Source organism: Chiloscyllium punctatum, chromosome 9 (genome assembly GCF_047496795.1).
Source record: "Chiloscyllium punctatum isolate Juve2018m chromosome 9, sChiPun1.3, whole genome shotgun sequence".
In the NCBI taxonomy this organism is placed as follows: domain Eukaryota; kingdom Metazoa; phylum Chordata; class Chondrichthyes; order Orectolobiformes; family Hemiscylliidae; genus Chiloscyllium; species Chiloscyllium punctatum.
Genome location: NC_092747.1, coordinates 60,132,403 through 60,152,032, shown reverse-complemented (window position 1 = coordinate 60,152,032; position 19,630 = coordinate 60,132,403). Strand labels below are relative to the sequence as shown.

Here is a 19,630-nt window from a genome sequence, read left to right as displayed (position 1 = left end):
TGCAAGTGTAACCTTCTATGTGCAATGAAGTTTCATCTGTAACAGCTGTGTGCCTCTGAATGTTCCCTTTCACCTTTCCCTTCTCTTGGCATCTGCAGCTGGGGTGGAAGACATCTGTGCTATAGTAGGTAGGTAGGTGGACAACCCTAGGGATATTTGTAGCTAAAGGGCCCCAACATTCTGAGGACATCCTGGCCAGATGCAGGATCACCACAGAATTGAGGGTCACAGGCAAGATTGAGGGGCTGAGCACCTTTATAACATCTTGACAGTAAACCTCTGGATGTATGTATGTGGGGATACCACATACTGTTACTACTTTGTCTCCTTAAGAGGAAAGAGCTCCTGAAATTATGTTGAGGTCCTTCGTCCCCCTGCTGCCTCATGACTGATGCTGAGCACACAGTTAAAGGCTTGGAGTACATCTCTGGCAATGACATAATTCTGCTGCCAACCTGCCCCTGGAGACAGCCATACACACCAGGCTAGAGCCAGCATGGCATTAAGACTCCCAAGAGTCTTCGAGAAACCTGCCTACTGCTCCTGTGTCTCTTTGTACATTGTACTTTGTACATTGTCACAATCTTGGCCAATACCATGTGGTCCTCATCAGCCTGGCATTGAGCAAATGCTTGGTCTCCAACAGTTTTCCTTGGTCAGCTGTGGAGATGTGGCAGTGGTGTACTCATCTACATGCGCTACCAACTCTAAGGAAGATATGGATAGATTCTTGTTTAACAAAAGGATGAAAAGATTTCAGGGGTAGACAGGAATGTGGGTTTAAGACTACAATCAGATCAGCTCTGATTTTATTGAATGACAGAGCTGGCTCAAGGGCCTACTCCTGCCCAGCACATATGTTTACACGTTTGTGTGATAGTTATGGCCTTGTTTTTGAGACTTCATCTGGTCGACTTATAAAAGGATATTTATGCTACACTCATTTAGTCCTGTAAGTTAAGGTTAAATTGAGCTAAATGCAACAATTTAAATATAATATATTTGCAGATTTAGGGGAATGAGATTTATTAGCCTAGCTTCAAAAACTGCTCAGGATCCAAAATAATTCCTGATGTAACTTTGATCCTTATTTAGTTTCAGCTCATAAATCTCATATTACAACTGAAAACTCTACAGCTCAGTTGTTGATACTACAAATATGAAAAGTATTGGTAAATGTGACAATAGTGTTGTGTTTGGATGTAAAGAAAATTTGCAGAATGGTGCCTGGAATGGGGAATGTCAGCCCTCAGACAAGATTTTATGAGCTGGGTTGTTTTCAAAGAACAGAGGAGGCTGAGGGAATTGTACAGGGTAAAAGATTCTCAGCATTTGGTCGAAATGAATATAAAGGACTTATTCCCATCAGCAGACAGATCAATAATCAAGGAAACAATAGATTGCTTGTCAGAAAATGGTCATAATCCTGGGAGATTTTAATCTATATAATTGATTGAAAAAGAAAAGAGGTGCATGGATAGCCTAGAACACAGGTTCATAGAAGCAAACTACTATGGGAATGAGTAAAGTCAGGATAAGCACTGCCAAGGGAAGGAGGACGATGGGGGATGGACATGTAGCATGGTTGCACATCCATGGTGAGGAGAGGAGAAGGAAAATGAAAAGTGTGGAACCAAGGTTAAGCATCTGAAGAATAGTGCAAGTGGAAAGAGACTGGACAAGGGAAGAGAAAAATAGAGTCAGAACAGGAAAAAGTTACGTTGAATGGGGCAGGAATAGGCTGAAATGCTGATTCTGTCAGGACAGTCCTGTTTGTGGATTTTGGGAAGGTAGAAGAGAGCAAAGTGGGATTAGGAGATTATGAGGAAGGAATCTGGGGAGGGAAGATCTCCAGTAGAGGATATTCAGTCATAATCCTGGAAATAACAGCTTGATCAGTGATGGGGCCATGGTACAGGAGAAGATAGAATGAAGTGTCTGGAAGTCAGCCCTCAGCCTTTGCAAGCAAGATACTCCTTGAGATTTTACGGATAGTTTCTTATAACAGCAAGCTCTGTACATGACCAAAGAGAAGCATATACTAGGCCTCATATCGTGCAACAAGATATAATTAATTAGTTGTCTCATAGAAAAGGTGCCTAGATAGCAGCAGTTCTAATAGGATTGAATATTGTATTCACTTCAAGGGAGAGAGGAATTAGTCCAAGACGTTTTTTCACATTTAATATGGGCAGTTATGAGGGCATGAAAGCAGAGCTGGCTAAAGTGAATTAGCAAATTAGGTTAAAGAAAAGGTCAGTGGAAATGGCAGACATTTAAGGAGATATTTCAAGATACATAGAGTAGATATCGTACATACTTGAGCAATAGTTGAATTTTTTGTCGACTTTTTAAGGTTAAGTTTATGGGGTCAACTATTACATGGATACTATTTTTGAGGGGCTGAATTCATGCCCGTCAAAATTCGTACTGTATCATTAGCAGAAGCCCAATTTATCTCTAAATGAGTAAGGAAAAAAAAAATGACAGTAATTCTGAAAATCCAGAGCAGAATACAACAACCAGTGGACTGGAAGACCAGGAGCAGATCGGAACAATCAGCAGACGGGAAAGCTGGAGCAGCACGTGACAACCAGCACACTGATTCATAAACGTTGATCTGTTATATATGAAGAACTAGTGTCAACTTTTACACAAGTTGTATGGAAAATCCCAGGTTATTTAGTCAAAAATAGGGGGTTGACTTTTGCATGAGATTGACTATTGCTTGAGTATATACGGTACATGTCAAACAGCAAGAAAAATTCTAATGGAAAGAACCATTATCTAGATGTAGGTTTGCTTGCTGAGCTGGAAGGTTCATTTTCAAATGTTTCATCACCATAATAGGTAACATCATCAGTGATCCTCCGGATGAAGCGTTGGTGGCATGGCCCGGAAGCTCAGCAAGCAAACCCACATTCAGAACCTCAACCTAAGCTACAAATCTTCTCAAAACTCACTAACACCCATTATCTGTGCTTAACTAGAAATGTTAAAGATGATACCAAACTGAAAGACAAAGAATATACTTGTGTATAGACAGGCTGCAAATCAGAAGATTGGATAGAAGATAAAAAAAGTTTAAAAATTACCAAAATATTAATAAGGAGGGGAAATTTGAGTAGGAGAGAAAGCTAGCCAGAACACAAACCAGATAATAGGAGTTCACATAAGTATTTAAAAAGTAAAAGCATTAATGAAGGTGTATGGTCATCCTATAGAAAATGAATTTGGAGAATTATTAATGAAAATATGAGGTAGCAGATGAATTTAACAGATATTTTGTATAGTCTTCACTATAAAGGATATTATTTGCATCCAAGAAGCAGCAGTTAGTTGGGTAGGGAGGGAGGAACTCAGAAAAATCATCATTACTAGAGAAACAATGCAAAGTAAATGGTTGGAGTTGTAAGCTGACAAGCGCTTGGATCCTGATGGATTTCATCCTGGGATCTTAAAAGAAATAGTGGTGAGGTACTTATGTTTTGGTGTTAATTTTCCAAATTTCCCTTGATTAGATGCCCAATTAGATCAGAAGATAGCAAATGTAACACTTTTATTCCAAAACTAAGGGAGACAGAAAGCAAGAAACCATCGGCCAATTTTCTTAACATCTGTCATAGGGAAAATTAGATTATTAGATAAGATTGGGGTAATCAAGTATGGTCAACATTGGTTTTTGAAGCACAACATGTTTGATCAATCTGTTGAAGTTCTTTAAAGAAGTAACATATGATATGGATAAAGGGGAAACAGTGGATTGTACTGTTCTTTCCAGAAATCATTTAATAAAGTGAACTCTCTAAGGTTACTGCAGCAAACAAAGCTCATTATGTAGAGGTAGCATATTGCCAACCATAGAGGTTGGCTGTCTAACAGAAAGTAGGCATAAAGTAGCCCAGAAACTCAATTGTTTATAGTTGACTTAAATGACTTTGATAAAGGCAGTGAAGGGATGGTTACCAAATTTCTTGACAACTGAAAGAAATGTAGAAAAATAGATTCTCAGGAAGATACAAAGAGGCGGCAAGAAGGTACAATTTCTTAAGTAAGCAGGCAAAGGTCTGGCAAATTTATGAACGTATTGTGGGAAAGTGGGAAATTGTTCATTTTTGGCAGGAAGAGCTGTGATATTATAATCTTCAGAACTTCAATAACTGTTTATGGATTTACTGAATTAACTAAAGATAAAGTGTTACACAGGGGGGAAAAACAGCAATAAATGTTTTGAATAAGTTACAAAGACAAGGACAAACTTATACAGGAATTGAAAACAATTAACCATGTCTGGCAAAACAGGAGTGGAGATTACAATGACAGCTTCATGATAAACTGGATGCTTTATTCCCACAAAGGACAAGGATTATCCTGCAGAATTTAAGGAGTTAATCGCAGGAAAGCTGTGCCTTCAAACAGATAGTTAAGGCCAAAAGTAACAGGGAACATAGAAAGGACTTTAAGAATCATCAATATATTTCCTCATAGAGCTGAGAAATTAAAATTTGTGTAAGAATCAACACCAGAACTCCCTCTTTAGCAGAACTCTAGAGAACAACTTTGCACAAGGATTAAACCCTGGATACATCAGGAGACAGATCACTGTTGGTGGAATCGTGGCCAAGTTCCACCATTTATTGGGTAATAGCCAAATTGCTGTTTGCAATAGAAAATTAACAGAATTAACATTTACTGTGAAATCTGAAAGAGAATGCTTCGCTAAATCTAATACTTTTCTGAACTTTGCAAACACTTTGCTGAATTCAGCAGTTGAGGAGGCAGCTTGTCTTTGCTGAACTTTGTAAACAGGGAGAAAGTGAGGACTGCAGATGCTGGAATACCAGAGTTGAAAAATGTGGTGCTGGAAAAACACAGCAGGCCAGGCAGCATCCGAGGAGCAGGAGATTTGATGTTTCAGGCATAAGCCCTTCTTCAGGAATTTCCTGAAGAAGGGCTTATGCCTGAAACGTCGAATCTCCTGCTCCTCGGATGCTGCCTGGCCTGCTGTGTTTTTCCAGCACTACATTTTTCAACTCTGAACTTTGTAGACATTCAACCTGGCCTTGCGAGTAATCGAATTCAGCAAAGAAGCTAAGGAAAACATAAAGACAGTTATGTCCACAGCAATGAAATGAGAAAATAAGAACTCTAATGTTTTTCAGCCCTTGTCCTTGAGGGCGTGATAAGAATGGTATAAAAGGAGTATGTGAATTTTGTTCATTGTCCTTACATGAGGCATTTTTGCCAAGTGTATTGGTTCTGCATGCAGAGGGTTAAAAGTAAAGCTTTTTCTTTGCTCTTGCTAGCAGTTGAATCGAGTCAATTTAATTTCCACGACAGTAAACTTGGGGGCTCATCCGGGATAGATGAAGAACCCGTCAGCAAAGCAAAAGAGAGCAGAAGTGAATAGAAAGCACGGAAAGCAATTTCAAAACTAGGGCTTCTCCAGGTTACTGGGATAACCAAAGCCACAATAAGAAAATCTAAAAACATTTTGTTTGTCATCACAAAGCCAGATATCTACAAAAGCCCGGCATCAGATAACTATATTGTTTTTGGCGAAGCGAAGATTCAAGATTTATCTCAGCAAGCTCAAATGGCTGCTGCAGAGAAATTCAAGGTACAGTTAAGCCTTTTTCTCTTATGCTTGGCAACGAAGACTTGCTTATGCTAATCTCTTCTACTAACCTTACGGGCACTGAAACAAGTCCCACCCCCATATTTAGCACTAAGATTGCGAAGTGTGGACTATATATTCAATATAACAATGATGCATATAAGTCGATGCCTACCTCTATGTTATATGTGGAAGGTACACCAGTTACCTTTTTGGTAGATACAGGGGCAACATATTCAGTCCTTAAATTAAGCCAGTTTGGACAATCAACGCCAATAAAGATGAGTGGAAGGTTCCTGAACACAATGGGTGCATCAGGAGTCATGGTACGAGAGAGATTTTCCGCACCCCTATTGTGTGAAACTAGTAATGGAGAAACATTCCAATTCTCATTCATGCTATCGGAATTCTGTTCTTTAAATCTGATGGGTCGGGATCTCATAGGGAGACTTGGGTTGGATCTGCTCAGTACCCCGACCGGCTTGCAGGTAATTCAAAGGGAAGATTTACCAGTGCAGGCTGTAAAATACGACCCACGACCCCTGATGTATGTCTATGAGTGGCGATTAAGCCAGAGAGCGATAAGCTCAGTGAGCGATTCACTCACCCTGGAAGCAAATAACCATTCAAAGTTTGGGAGAAGATTTGTAGCTCGGGTGCTCGTTGTTGTGGTTCTGTTCGCCAAGCTGGGAATTTGTGTTGCAGACGTTTCGTCCCCTGTCTAGGTGACATCCTCAGTGCTTGGGAGCCTCCTGTGAAGCGCTTCTGTGATCTTTCCTCCGGCATTTGTAGTGGTTTGAATCTGCTGCTTCCGGTTGTCAGTTCCAGCTGTCCACAGATTCAATCAATAAGCACATCGACCTGGACCCAATATACTGGCCACTGCAGCGGACAGCTGGAACTGACAACCGGAAGCGGCTGATACAAACCACTATAAATGCCCGGAGGAAAGATCACAGAAGCGCTTCACAGGAGGCTCCCAAGCACTGAGGATGTCACCTAGACAGGGAAAGAAACGTCTGCAACACAAATTCCCAGCTCGGCGAACAGAACCACAACAGCAAGTAGCCATGTTAATCATATTAACACTGATTTTCTTGCTGTGGACATGCTGCACTGCACAGCACACATACACTGCGATGGCCCTGATGAATCATATGAGAATGATTGGTTCAGGAGATTGGTTAAACCAGATCAGTTGTTATTGTGCGAATTTTATTGGAGTGATCACAGATGTGCAGTCAGTGTGAACTCATATAAAGTATCTGTGACTGCAAGTAGACCCTATCTTTTTGACGTGGAAAGCTCTTTTCCCCACATGTCACTGGTGAAGGTGTCCAGCGACAGGTTTCTCTGTTGTGGATTGAGCAAATGCCTTCTTTAGTGTACCAGTACAACCAGATTCTGGTTCGCTATTTCATTCAAAGGGAAACCATATACCTTCACACGACTTTGTCAAGGTTACTGTGTGTCCCCCACCATATATAATGAGGCTCTACACAGAGGTCTGGAACTTCTGCAGTATGTAGATGATTGCTTAATAGCAGCATTGACAGAGGAACAATGTGAGAATGATACCCTTGCATTGCTCTGCCATCTAGTGAGGGAAGGGCACAAAGCTAGTCTCACAAAGCTACAATTTGTGCAACAACAGGTGAAGTTCTTAGGACACTTAATATTTGAACAAGGGAAGGCCATTGGTCAAGACAGAGTTCAAGTAATCCAGCAAATTCCAAAGCCTCACATGAAGAAATGAACGCTATCCTTTTTGGGCATGTGCTCTTACTGTAGAATGTTTATCCCACATAACGCAACCCTTGAGGCGCCCCTAAGTGACATAGCCCATGGCAAAGGGTTGCAGAACCAGAGTCCTTTGCAATGGATCCCAGAGGCCGAGACTGCCTTTGATGAATTAAAAAAGGTGCTCCAAACTACACCTACACTGTAGATTCTGAATCCAAACAAGTCTTTTGTACAAATGGTAGGTGAGAAGTGTGGCTGCATGATATCTGTGCTGTTGCAGGATCATGGGGGAAAACTGAAGCCAGTAGCATATTTTTCGGCTAAACTAGACCCCGTAGCGGCAGGATTGCCTAAATGTCAGCGAGCCGTGGCTGCAGCTGAAAAGGCTGTTGTAGCGTCCAGGGATATAGTCAGCTGTGGTGAATTAACCCTACTGGTCCCACATGCAGTATCCTGACTGCTTTCAAAACAAAAGACCACACACATGTCAGCAGCGTGTTGGCTCAGATATAATACTGTGCTCTTGGAGATGCCTAACATTACAATAAAGCGATGTAACATCCTTAACCCTGCTAGCCTTCTCTCCACAGAAGGAGATGGAGACCCACATGACTGTGTCGCTGTAGCTAATGAAATTTGCAGCCCTAGACCAGATTTGCAGGATTCACCACTTCAGCAATCCAGATATGGAGTTTTTTGTGGATGGGTCAGCATTCAGGAGCAAGGAGACAGGCCAGAATGGTGTTGGGTATGCTGTAGTGGCTACCTACGAGATAGTCAAAGTGGGATCACTCCCTTCTCATCTGTCAGCACAAGCAGCGGAGCTGATTGCCTTGACTGAGGCCTGTAAATTGGCTGAGGGAAAGACAGTGAATATTTACACCAATAGCAGATATGCATTCGGGGTTGTATATGATTTTGGAACCCTGTGGAAACACAGGGGCTTCTTGACCTCCACCGGAAAGCCCATCACACACTGTGGCCTGATTTCTGACCTCCTGGAAGCGGCCCTATTGCCTAAATCAATCGCTGTGCGTAAGTGTGAAGCCCACACAAAAAATAACGATTCTATTTCTCAAGGTAATGCAAGGGCAGACTCAGTGGCAAAGACGGCAGCTCAGCAGCCGATAAGTGATCAGTTTGACATGAACATGACAAAAATTTGTACTCCAACAGCAGATATACGGGAGTTACAGTCACAGGCCATACAGGAAGAAAAGCGTGAGTGGATGAAAGCAGGATGCAGTGTGAGGGAAGGAGTATGGTGTGGCCCCAATGGTAAACCATGTCTACCACCATCATTATTTCCATTCTATGCCAATTCTAAGGACTATGTGTCAAAAGGGGGATATATAACAGTATTCCAGCACACTGGTACACTATGGGATTTACTCATTACTCCCAGAAATATTGTGAACGATGTGTTATCTGTGTGACTAATAATGTGGGGAGGGGAATACAGATGAGTCAGGCAGCACATCCCCAACCCCAAAAACCCTTTGAACAATTACAAATGGATTTTATTGAACTAACGCCCAGCGAAGGGAAAAGGTATTGTCTGGTAATAGTTGATATGTTTTCCAAATGGGTGGAAGCGTTCCCCGCATCTAAACAGGATGCCAGTGCAGTAGCCAAGGCTTTGCCAACTGAGATAATTCCGAGATGGGGTATCCCTGAAAGGCTCAGTAGCGACAATGGGACCCCATTTATTAATAATGCCTTCCAGCAGATCAGTGATTATTTGGGAATAAACATGAGACAACACTGTGCCTACCACCCAGTGAGCAGTGGGGCAGTGGAGAGAGAAAATGCTCCGCTCAAAAATAAATTGACAAATGTTGTGAGGAATTAGGGGTGACATGGACAAAGGCACTTGCGATTGTGCTAATGTATATGAGATCTTGGAGGAGAGGAAGAAGTAATCTTAACCCATTTGAAATTTTGTTTGGTAGGCTGCCCAACACAGGAATTAGCCCAAGAGCTAAGGTAAGACAGATAAGAGGCCACTGTGAGGATGAGATGTTGTGTTACTGTATAAAACTCTCTACACTTTTATCTCAAATACAGAATCAAGTGAAAGCAGCACTACCCCAACCAGCAGGAGGGAAGCTGCACGATCTAGAACCTAGAGACTGGATAGTGGTGAAAAACTTCAGGAGGAAAAACTGGAAGGCGAAGAGGTGGCTGGGACCGTTTCAAGTGCTCCTTACAACACAGGCAGCTGTTAAGATCTCAGAAAGAGCCACATGGATACACGCCAGTCATTGCAAACGTGTAGCTGGGCCTGAGGAGACATCAGACAACACTGGAACCAATTAAGTGCAAATAGTTGTTAGAAGCCACATACAAATATGGGGCTGCCCCAGCCTACATTGACAGCAAGCACACTGGTAGGACTATTCATAAGGGCAGGGGCGTCTGGGATACAGCCCCAGACGGTAATCTTAACAGAGGGTGTAAAGGGGGCCTTCACATGCAACCCATGGCTGTTTAGAAACCAGGATGACTATAAATGGGATAATAAATATTCATGCAGGGATCCTTGCAGTGCTGGTGACTGGCACTTAGAAGTAGCCACCACTGCTAAAGGGACACCTGACACGGGAAATAGATATTCTATGATCAAGGTAGGAGGTACAAGGGCATGGGTGATAATATCCAAGACTCAGAAGAGCGATGAGGGAGTCTGGTGGTGTGGAATAGATAGACCCTTCTCCGACATCTATAGTTAGGTGAATATAGTAGTACAGTTCCCCCCCCCCCCCCCCCCCACACCGAGATGCAGTGCAGAAGGTCCTACAGAAGATAGTAGCACCAACCAAACCAGATCATGGACCTAACCCCAAGCAGGGCAGAGGGCATTAATGTCACGCCCGAACCCGAAGGAAGTCAGCCGGGGTTAGACAGTGAGTCTAACTCGGAAGTAGAATTGGCCACTATTGGGAGATAAATGGCGTAAATGCGATGCCTGTAGGTTGGGAGGTTCGAAGGGCCATTGCTAGATGTGAAAGGAACAGAGCATGTGCTTTGGCCCTAATACAACACCGGAGATTAGACGTTGGTTACCCTTGTTGGATATGTTTGCACACAGCCCAATAGTGGACTACCGAACCAATTAGAGAGAGCCTGCTGAGAAATGCTAGCTTTTGGATTAGTGGTGCTGGAAGAGCACAACAGTTCAGGCAGCATCCGAGGAGCAGCAAAATCGTCGTTTCGGGCAAAAGCCCTTCATCAGGAATGCTAACTGCTTGCTTCCGCGGGTGGCGACTACCCTGACCCTGATAGGGGGAGCAATTAGGGCAAATCTCGCGCCACCACCCAAACTCAAGGATAACTGCAGTCCCAAGGCTGACACGCTCCCGACTACAGCCTTCCACATAATGGAAGACAGGGTAGAACCGTGTATTTGTAACAATCGGGAAGACTCCATTTGGGGATCTCCCAGTGTACTACGACGCTGTACTTGAACAATGACTCTTGCTCAGCAATCTATGCAAATGGTACGATCATAAACATTGCTTGTTCCTTTATCAATAATCAGACCCCTTTATCAATAATCAGGGACATCTCACAGCACTGGAATGGGTACACACTCGCAGTTCCCTAGACTACACCAGGAGTGAATATTGGGTGGTCTATTCTCTTGGGAGCAGGGACAACAGTAGCAATAAACAAGATTAATGGCCTCAAATATAGTGTATTACTGTTAGCAAATGAGACGGAGGAAGGCCTAGCATTCATTAACACTGAGTTAACGGCGGTAAGGGAAGCAGTGATACAAAATCGATTAGTACTTGACGTACTGACGGTTGAAAGAGGGGGTGTCTGCAAAATGTTAGGTACCTCATGCTGTCTTAATATTCCTGATGAGTCCCAAAATATCACTAGTGTAATAAATCATATGAAGGCAGCGATACGACCGCTTCCCCCAACAGATGACTCCTGGTCCCAATGGCTCACCTCCCTTGGGGAGGATGGGGGTATTGGATCCTACACGTTCTACTAGTTGTAGGACTGCTCTTACTCATAGTGCTTTGTATAGGACCCTGCTTGTGTACCTGCGTATGCCGCTTCCTTATGAGTACAGTAGGATACCAAATGGTAAAACTATCAGTGACCCCACGGCAGGAAGGTCTGATTGCATGAACCCCATCCTATCATGACATTGACGAATGAGACGTGTGAACATGGGATGTGTACAGGGCACACCAGAGCAAGTGACGATACCACCACAAAGCTGTGTCACAGGTAGGTGGTGTCTGAGGAAAGGCCTGGTGTTCCCTAAGCATTTTTGATATATAGCTATTCTGGCTCTGCATATTTTTTGGTTGTTGTCTTTGCAGTCATAAAATGACAAAAAGGGGGGAAATGTAATGGAAAATTAACAGAATTAACATTTACTGTGAAATCTGAAAGAGAATGCTTTGCTAAATCTAATACTTTTCTGAACTTTGTAAACACTTTGCTGAATTCTGCAGTCAAGGAGACAGCTTGCCTTTGCTGAACTTTGTAAACATTCAACCTGGCCTTATGAGCAGTCAAATTCAGCAAAGAAGCTAAGGAAAACATAAAGACAGTTATGTCCACAACAAGGTGATAAGAAAATAAGAACTCTGTTTTTCAGCCCTTGAATGGTATAAAAGGAATATGTGAATTTTGTTCATCATCCTTACATTAGGCATTTTTGCCAAGTGTATTGGTCCTGCATGCAGAGGGTTAAAAATAAAGCTTTTACTTTGCTCTTGCTAGCAGTTGAGCCGAGTCAATTTAATTTCCACGACACTGTTGTTAGACCTAACTTGCTTGCTTGAGGGGTTTTATTTGGTTGCTACATGCAATAATGTTTAAATCATTGTTTCAGTACTTGATTGTCTATGAGATTTCTTAGCGTAGTAAAGTCAATCATAAAATCCCTGCAACGTGGAAACAGGCCATTTGGCCCAACAAGTCCACACCGACCCTCCGAGGAGTAACCCACCCAGACCCATTCCCCTATTACTCTACATTTACCCCTGACTAATGCACCTAACCCACACATCCCTGAACACCATGGGCAATTTAGCATGGCCAATTCACCTAACCTGCACATCTTCAGATTGTGGGAGGAAACTGAAGCTCCCAGAGGAAACCCACACAGACATAGGAAAAATGTGTAAACTCCACGTGGACAGTCATCCAAAGCTGGAATCGAACCCAGGTCCCCGGTGCTGTGAGGCAGCAGTGCTAATCACTGAGTCACTGTGCTACCCCAAAGATGACGTGTGGTGATTTACTCCCTACGAGCAAAAAAGAAGTATGTTATCTAAATGGCGATAGACTGCAGAGCTCGAAGTTGCAGATAGCTAAGCACTCCCCTGTCCCAACCTTCTACCTTAAGTTTCCCCTCTTCCCAAAATTCATCGCCTCTGCTGCATGCTGCCTCAATTCCCAGAATTGTGTTACCCAAATTTCCGATCAGTACTGTCACCCATGAAAACCCCACTTAACTTTTATTGATCTGGCCACTGGAACTGTCTGTGGCCTATCATACTGACCATTGAGACTGACAGCTATGATTGATGTGTGACTGGACCCGTCACTGATCTGTTTCCAGATCCCAAATTGACTTAGCTAAAACTGCTCAGACTGATTGCAGAACCTACAACGGCCCACTCCTCAGACTATAGAGATACAGACTCCTGACCCTCCCTATCCCAAGTGGCCAACTAAGATCATAAGATGTAAGAGCAGGAGTAAGCCATTCAGCCCATTGAGTCTGCTCCACCATTCAATGAGATCATGACTGATGTGATAATCTTCAACTCCATTTTGACGCATTTTTCCCCTTTAACTCTTTGATTCCCTTACTGATTAAAAATTTATGTTAATATACTTTCTCATCCAGCCACATCAGCTTTTTTGGTAGAGAATTCCACAGATTCACACTCCTCAGAGAGAAGAAAATCCTCTTCATCTCTGTCTTAAATGGATGAATCCTTGTGGATATGCCTTCCACCTGCCTGTGCTTATTGCTGAACCTTAGGTCCAGAACTGCTTGCTATCTTATTGAGCTTTCTATATACTGACTAAATATGATTCCTGGATACAATTTAACAATTTTGCTCCCTCCCTACACTAAAATTATCCCAATTAATATTTGAGTAGTGAAAATCCTCTACAGCTTATTCTTATACATCTCTGAAATTTGATTCCATAGTTGATCCTCTATCTTTCACTGACTACTTGGGGCCATTAGAATATACCCTACCCATGTTTACCCTTTTGTGTTCTTGTTTTATTGCTCATAGAAGATACCTGTCTGCCAATTTCCTCCACATCTCCAGCATTAATGACCAGACAGATCTACCAGATGTGGTGTACAATACTATACAACTGGGAGGGAGTACCCACAAGCATTCACTTTGGCTCCTCTGAAGTCTCATGGAAAGTAACTCAACCTTCCTATTGCAAATGTTTCTGTGACCACTATAGAGCCTTTGTGGGACACAACCCTGACATATAGCACTAGATATTCCTAAAAATAATATCACTCCAGTGAAGAAAAGAATTCTATGGCAATGCCAACCCTCAATGAAGACTGAACCAAGCTTATGAAGGCAAAAGATAAGGCTGACATGTCTGTGCAGTCTTTAACACGAAGTGCTGAGTGGAAGATCTGCCTCCTCCTGAGAACCTATCATCAAAGAAGCGAGTCTTTAGCCACTTCATTGGCATTATCATCAATAAATCGTCTACAACCAAATTCTGGGGCATGGTTACCATTAACCAGAAACTTAATCGGAGCATCCATTTAAATTCTGTGGCTACAAGAACAGACTAGAGGTTGGGAATTTTGTAGTAAAGAACTCATCCTCTGACACCCCAAAGCCGGAGTCTTTATCTATAAAGCACAAGCTAGGATATGATTGAATATTGTCCACTTGGCTGCATGGGTTCAGCTGTAATAACACTCATGGAGCTTGACACCATCCAGGACAATGCAGCTTACCTCATTCCAAACCTACTTTTCATCTTAACCATTTACTCCCTTCATGGTGAAAGTGGAAACTAGTGTGTACCAGAAACAAGATACCCTACAGCCAATGAGTCCTTCAATTGTCAAACATGTGGCCTCTATCAAATAAAAGGACTAGGGCAACACCATCAGCTGGAACTTTCCCTCCCAGCCACACACTTCCCTGAGTTAGAACTTTATCACCAATTCTTCACAATCACTGGGTTTTTCTTCCAAGCAGCACAATGGGTGAACCTACACAAAATGGAATGTGGTGGTTCAAAAAGGCATCTCAATGACACCTTTCCAAGGGCATTTAGATATGAGCAATAAGTTCTGACCTCGCTAATAATGCTCACATCCATGAAAGAATTCTTAGCCCCTTGTCTCTGAGGTTTCTATTTCATTACTTTTGTGCCGATCCATGTGACTTTGTAGAGATCAGGAAGTATAACTGTCATAACATATCTTCTTCTGTTCTATGTTGTAGTGGTTGTGCACCACAAGAGCCAACTTATACATTTAATGAGTCAAACATCTCAGGCACCTGTATTCTCTAACTAAAAAAAATTATCAACTTTTTTTCCCTTGTGGATTAATAGGTTTGATAACTTTAGGCTACACTTGGTTAGCATATTAGTACTATTAGGAGGTGAAGAAATCCAAACAAAATACCTCTCGGAAATAGTCCTAGGAACAAACTTCTGTGGTACCTGCTGGAAGAAAAAGAGATTATCTTTGTTGCAGCACTACATTGCATAACATGTAATGACAGTAACCTGAATTTAATAACTGTATTTGATTAGCTACACATATCAAAAATCATTAACAAGAAGAGATTGATCATAGGATTCCTCCTAACATAACTGTATACGCTCGAGGATAAATGAATCATTTTCTTTCTATTCGCAATCCAGAGTCCCAGGTAATATTCTGAGGACCTGAGTTCAAATCCTATCATGGTAGATGGGGATATTTGAATTCAATAAAAATCTGAAATTAAGTCTAATAATGACCAGAAGACCATGGTTAATTATTGGGGGAAACTTCATCTGACTTACTAATGTCCTTTGGGGAAGGAAATGGCCTACATGTGAATCCAGTCCCATAGCAATCTGGTTAATTCCTAACTGTCCTCTGGGCAATAAGTGCTGGCCTAACTAGTGACACCCGCATCCCATGGATGAATTAAAAACACATGCAAATATTAGCTTCAAAATTAACAACATATTAACTTATTTTGAAAATAATTATACTGGCAAATGAAAAGGTAAATTTGCCTTGATTTCTGCAATGCGAAATTTGAATCTAGTTGTTAATTGAAAGAAATTTTACCAGATTAAAGTTTTAATTTAAATATTATCTCTATAGATATTGCCTTAAATACAAGTTGAATATGTAGTCATCATATTGGTCCCATAAAAAGCAATCCAGGTATATTAAAATAATAATGAAGCAGTTAAGTTAAGATTGGCATCCCTGGATTCACTCTACCTTTTGAGAAATTACAAAGGCATTTCATAGCCTAATACATTAATACCTGAGAGACAACACATTGTAAATCATTTAAATTGTTCAATTTCACGATCTCCAGAGTGATACACAAAAGGCACCCAACTTGTCTCTGCCGAAACGGTTTAAGGATACCTTTACAGCCAAGTTCATTGATCTGCATACAATTCATTTATCATTCATGAACAATTCCAGCTATAGCCCAGTCTATTAGATGAAACAAATTGCATTGCCTGCCAACTGCAATCATTTGTCAACTTCCCATTCCCAGGAGATTACATTTACTATGCTGTCCCTATTTCAGCAAGATTACTTCGCAACACAATCAGCAGGCTTTTCAGGTTTCAGTGTGCTAAATGAATGGTCCAAGTTAGTCTATGCCATATATTTTTCAGTGCTTTAAGACCATGCCATCTGTTTTTGAGGCCAAAAGCAAGAGATAATGGATATTTTATTTAGGAACATAATTTCGCAAATACAACTGCACTTGCTCTGTGCCTTGTTCTTCTTTTAGTGGTGTCTCAAATCCAAGCTTTTGAGGGTGTACATGTGTGTGTCTGATTAATTTACGTCATTTCTATTCCACCAGAGAGTTTGAAAATACAACACATACAGTATCAAATGTTGTTTCACGGACAATTTAAAAAAGATCTGAAATGAGCACACTTGACAACTGATATGGCTCTCTTAAAGAGTGTAGTTTATTTAACCATTGCTTTTTAATTTACTTTCTGTAAATCTAACATGTTCCTACCATGTATTATAACTATATAATACATGAGACTTGGTTGTAGAGCAAAACATATTTAATGGTATTAAAGGATTTAAATTTTACATTTACCCAGTATGATTCTTGGCAGTAATCCTGAGCCCTGTCAACACAGATGTAAATACTAAGAAAACAGAGTGCAGGTGAAAGGGAGCTTTTGTGAATTCTGCACCTCTTTGATCCACCAGATTGAGCTCCAGAATAACTTGAGACAATAGGTCCACTGTTCAAAATTATTACATTCTGAACCACATGTTTGAGACAAAGGTAATTTGATGTATTCGGTGCCCAGCTGTACCAACATTCTGAATATGTCGCTTTCAAGGACAGCAACAACAAATAATGATGTTTAGATGTTAGCCACAAATATCTACACTCAAATAAGTTTTGTGCTTTATCCCCCCAATTAATGTTCTTACTTGTACATTATAATGCCTTGCATCTTACACAAAACCTATCTTACATGTGCAAGCAACAAGTTTCATGATGGTGGAAAAATGGTTGGGGTCAATCAGAGAATCACAGGTGGCTTCCGAACCTCAGGGTAAGGGGGTGAGGATAGTTTGTGGCTTTGGTGATGGGGTTTGGTGGTCTGATTGGCAATTAGAGATTGAGACTTCTGAAGGGCAGGTTGGCATTTTGGATTGTAATTTGAGGCCAGGCCTTGAGAGATCAGGAGCTGGGATGCGAGATCCAGGGCCTTGGAGAAGATTAGACACTGGATACAGGAGTTAATGGACACTTCATGAGGGAGATTCAAAAAAGATACACATTTGAGGGGTTGCTTAAGTGCATAAAGAGACCAGATCCACCAAATCCTCACCAGAACATAACTGTCAGGCTTACCATACGTTGACAAATTCATCTCCTTGGAATGGAGTGGTATCTCCCACACATTCCTACCTCATTTAAAGGCAAAGGTGAGTGGGTTGGGGATGGGTTTGGTTTGTGAATTTGATTTTTAAGATTCTCTTCACTCCACTTCTCAACTCCATACATCTGACCCAACCCATCTGTTCTTGTGCTTTGATTAAAACTTGCCAAAAAAGTGCAAAGTGAAATGTTCCAATCAGAAAGACATTCAAGAAGGATAGCAGTAGTCTACTTTATAAATTAATGGCTCTGAAAGTGTTACTGTTGAATTTGCATTAGTTCCATCCAACTTGATAATGTCATACAACCTTTGGGTTTGAGGCACTGAGTTCTACACTAGCCTTCACGGACAGCAAATATGTTCTGTACACCTCCAAATGGTCCTCAGTAATTAAGCCAGATTCATTATTTAAGTTGTAATTATTGAGATTATGCAATAAACCATCTCATTAACAAAGACAAGTGCCTCTTCTTTTTGGATTCACAAGTGTTCTATCCTCTACCATTGACATGTAGATAGATCCTGACACAATATAGACAAAGGAGCAGCACTGTGGTGCAGTGGTACCATAGAATCCCTACAGTGTGGAAACAAGCTATTTGGCCCAGCAAGTCCACACCGACACTCTGAAGAGTATCTCACCCAGACCCATTCCCCTACTCCTATTACTCTACATTTCTCCTGACTAATGCACCTAGTCTACACATCCCTGAACACTAGGGCAATTTAGCAAGGCCAATTTACATAACCTGCACATCTTTGGACTGTGGGAGGAAGCAGGAGCACCCAGAGGAAATCCATGCAGACACGGGGAGAATGTGCAAATTCCACACAGACAGTTGTCGGAGGCTGGAATCAAACATGAGTCCCTGGTGCTGTGAGGCAGCAGTGCTAACCACTGAGCCACCGTGCCACCCTACCTGTGAACAAAACAGCCTTGATTCAGGTTTTACTGCTTCAGGGGTATGTAATAGCATCTTTGTATGGATTGATTAAAAATACCGAGAAAACTGAGGATTCTCTTTATCCTATGCCACGTACTGATACTGGTAGCCAATGTCTGCAGTACTAATCAGGGTAAATACCATAGTAGTTTTGTTAGGTTGTTGAGATAGATAGTATTAATTGAATTAAGTAAATGTAATTACAATTATTGCTTTATATATAAATCTTATTGTGGACTAAGGCGACTTAATGATTTAGAGTCATAGAGTCAGAGATGTATAGTATGGAAACAGACCCTTCGGTCCAACCCGTCCATGCCGACCAGATGTCCCAATCCAATCTAGTCCCACCTGCTAGCACCCAGTCCATATCTCTCTAAACCCTTCCTATTCATATACCCATCCAAATGCCTCTTAAATGTTGCAATTGTACCAGCCTCCACCACTTCCTCTGGCAGCTCATTCCGTACACATACTACCCTTTTGTACTAAGACATTTCTTATCTACTATCAACCAAGTGAATAATGAAACGTTACAGCACAGTAAGACATCATTCAACCCAATGTGTCTGTGCCCACTGAAAGCAAAACTAGATGTCCATTTTGATCCCACTTTCTCGCACCTAGTCCATAGCCATGCAGGTTACACAGCTTCAGGTATGGACTCAGATTCCCTTTAAATAAGTTGGGGTTTTTTATTTCTATCACTAACTGGGCAGTGAATTCCAGACACCCATCATTCTCTGGGTAGAAATGATTTTCCTCATGTTCCCTCTAATCCTTCAACCAATTATCTTAAATCTGTGCAACCTGTTAATTCATTTCTACATTAAAGGAAACAACTCTTTCTTGTCTACACTATCCTCATGGTTTTGTATACTTAATTCACCACCTTCTCTTTCTAAGGAAACGCGCTTTGCCTATCTAATCTTTCCTTATGCTACAATTTTCAAATGTTAGCTTTGCAATATCCTTCTCATGTACTTTAGAAACCTCCATGAAAATACATATTGCTAATTCAAACAGCTTCACTTCTGCAAAATTACAGCATGAATAGCCTTTAAGATGTCATAAATGGAACATTAATTCAGAACTGAGGAAAACTTTGGAAAAATTCCATCTCCTTATTTTTATAACCTATCATCAAAAAATATCCTGCTCACTTATTTTACAAATA

The 19,630-nt window shown here is 41.4% G+C and overlaps 1 protein-coding gene across 6 annotated transcripts in view; it reads right to left on the bottom strand.

The window, feature by feature from the left end:
- The window catches only part of aff3 (AF4/FMR2 family, member 3), a 152,704-nt gene that overhangs the window by 57,064 nt on the left and 76,010 nt on the right, over positions 1-19,630 (bottom strand). For 4 of the 6 annotated variants that reach the window (XM_072577637.1, XM_072577641.1, XM_072577636.1 and 1 more), the window contains one exon: positions 15,030-15,070. In XM_072577637.1, the coding sequence (XP_072433738.1) occupies positions 15,030-15,070 (41 nt within the window). The remainder of the gene's footprint in view (positions 1-15,029; positions 15,071-19,630) is intronic. The other 2 variants (XM_072577640.1, XM_072577638.1) reach the window with 1 other exon arrangement.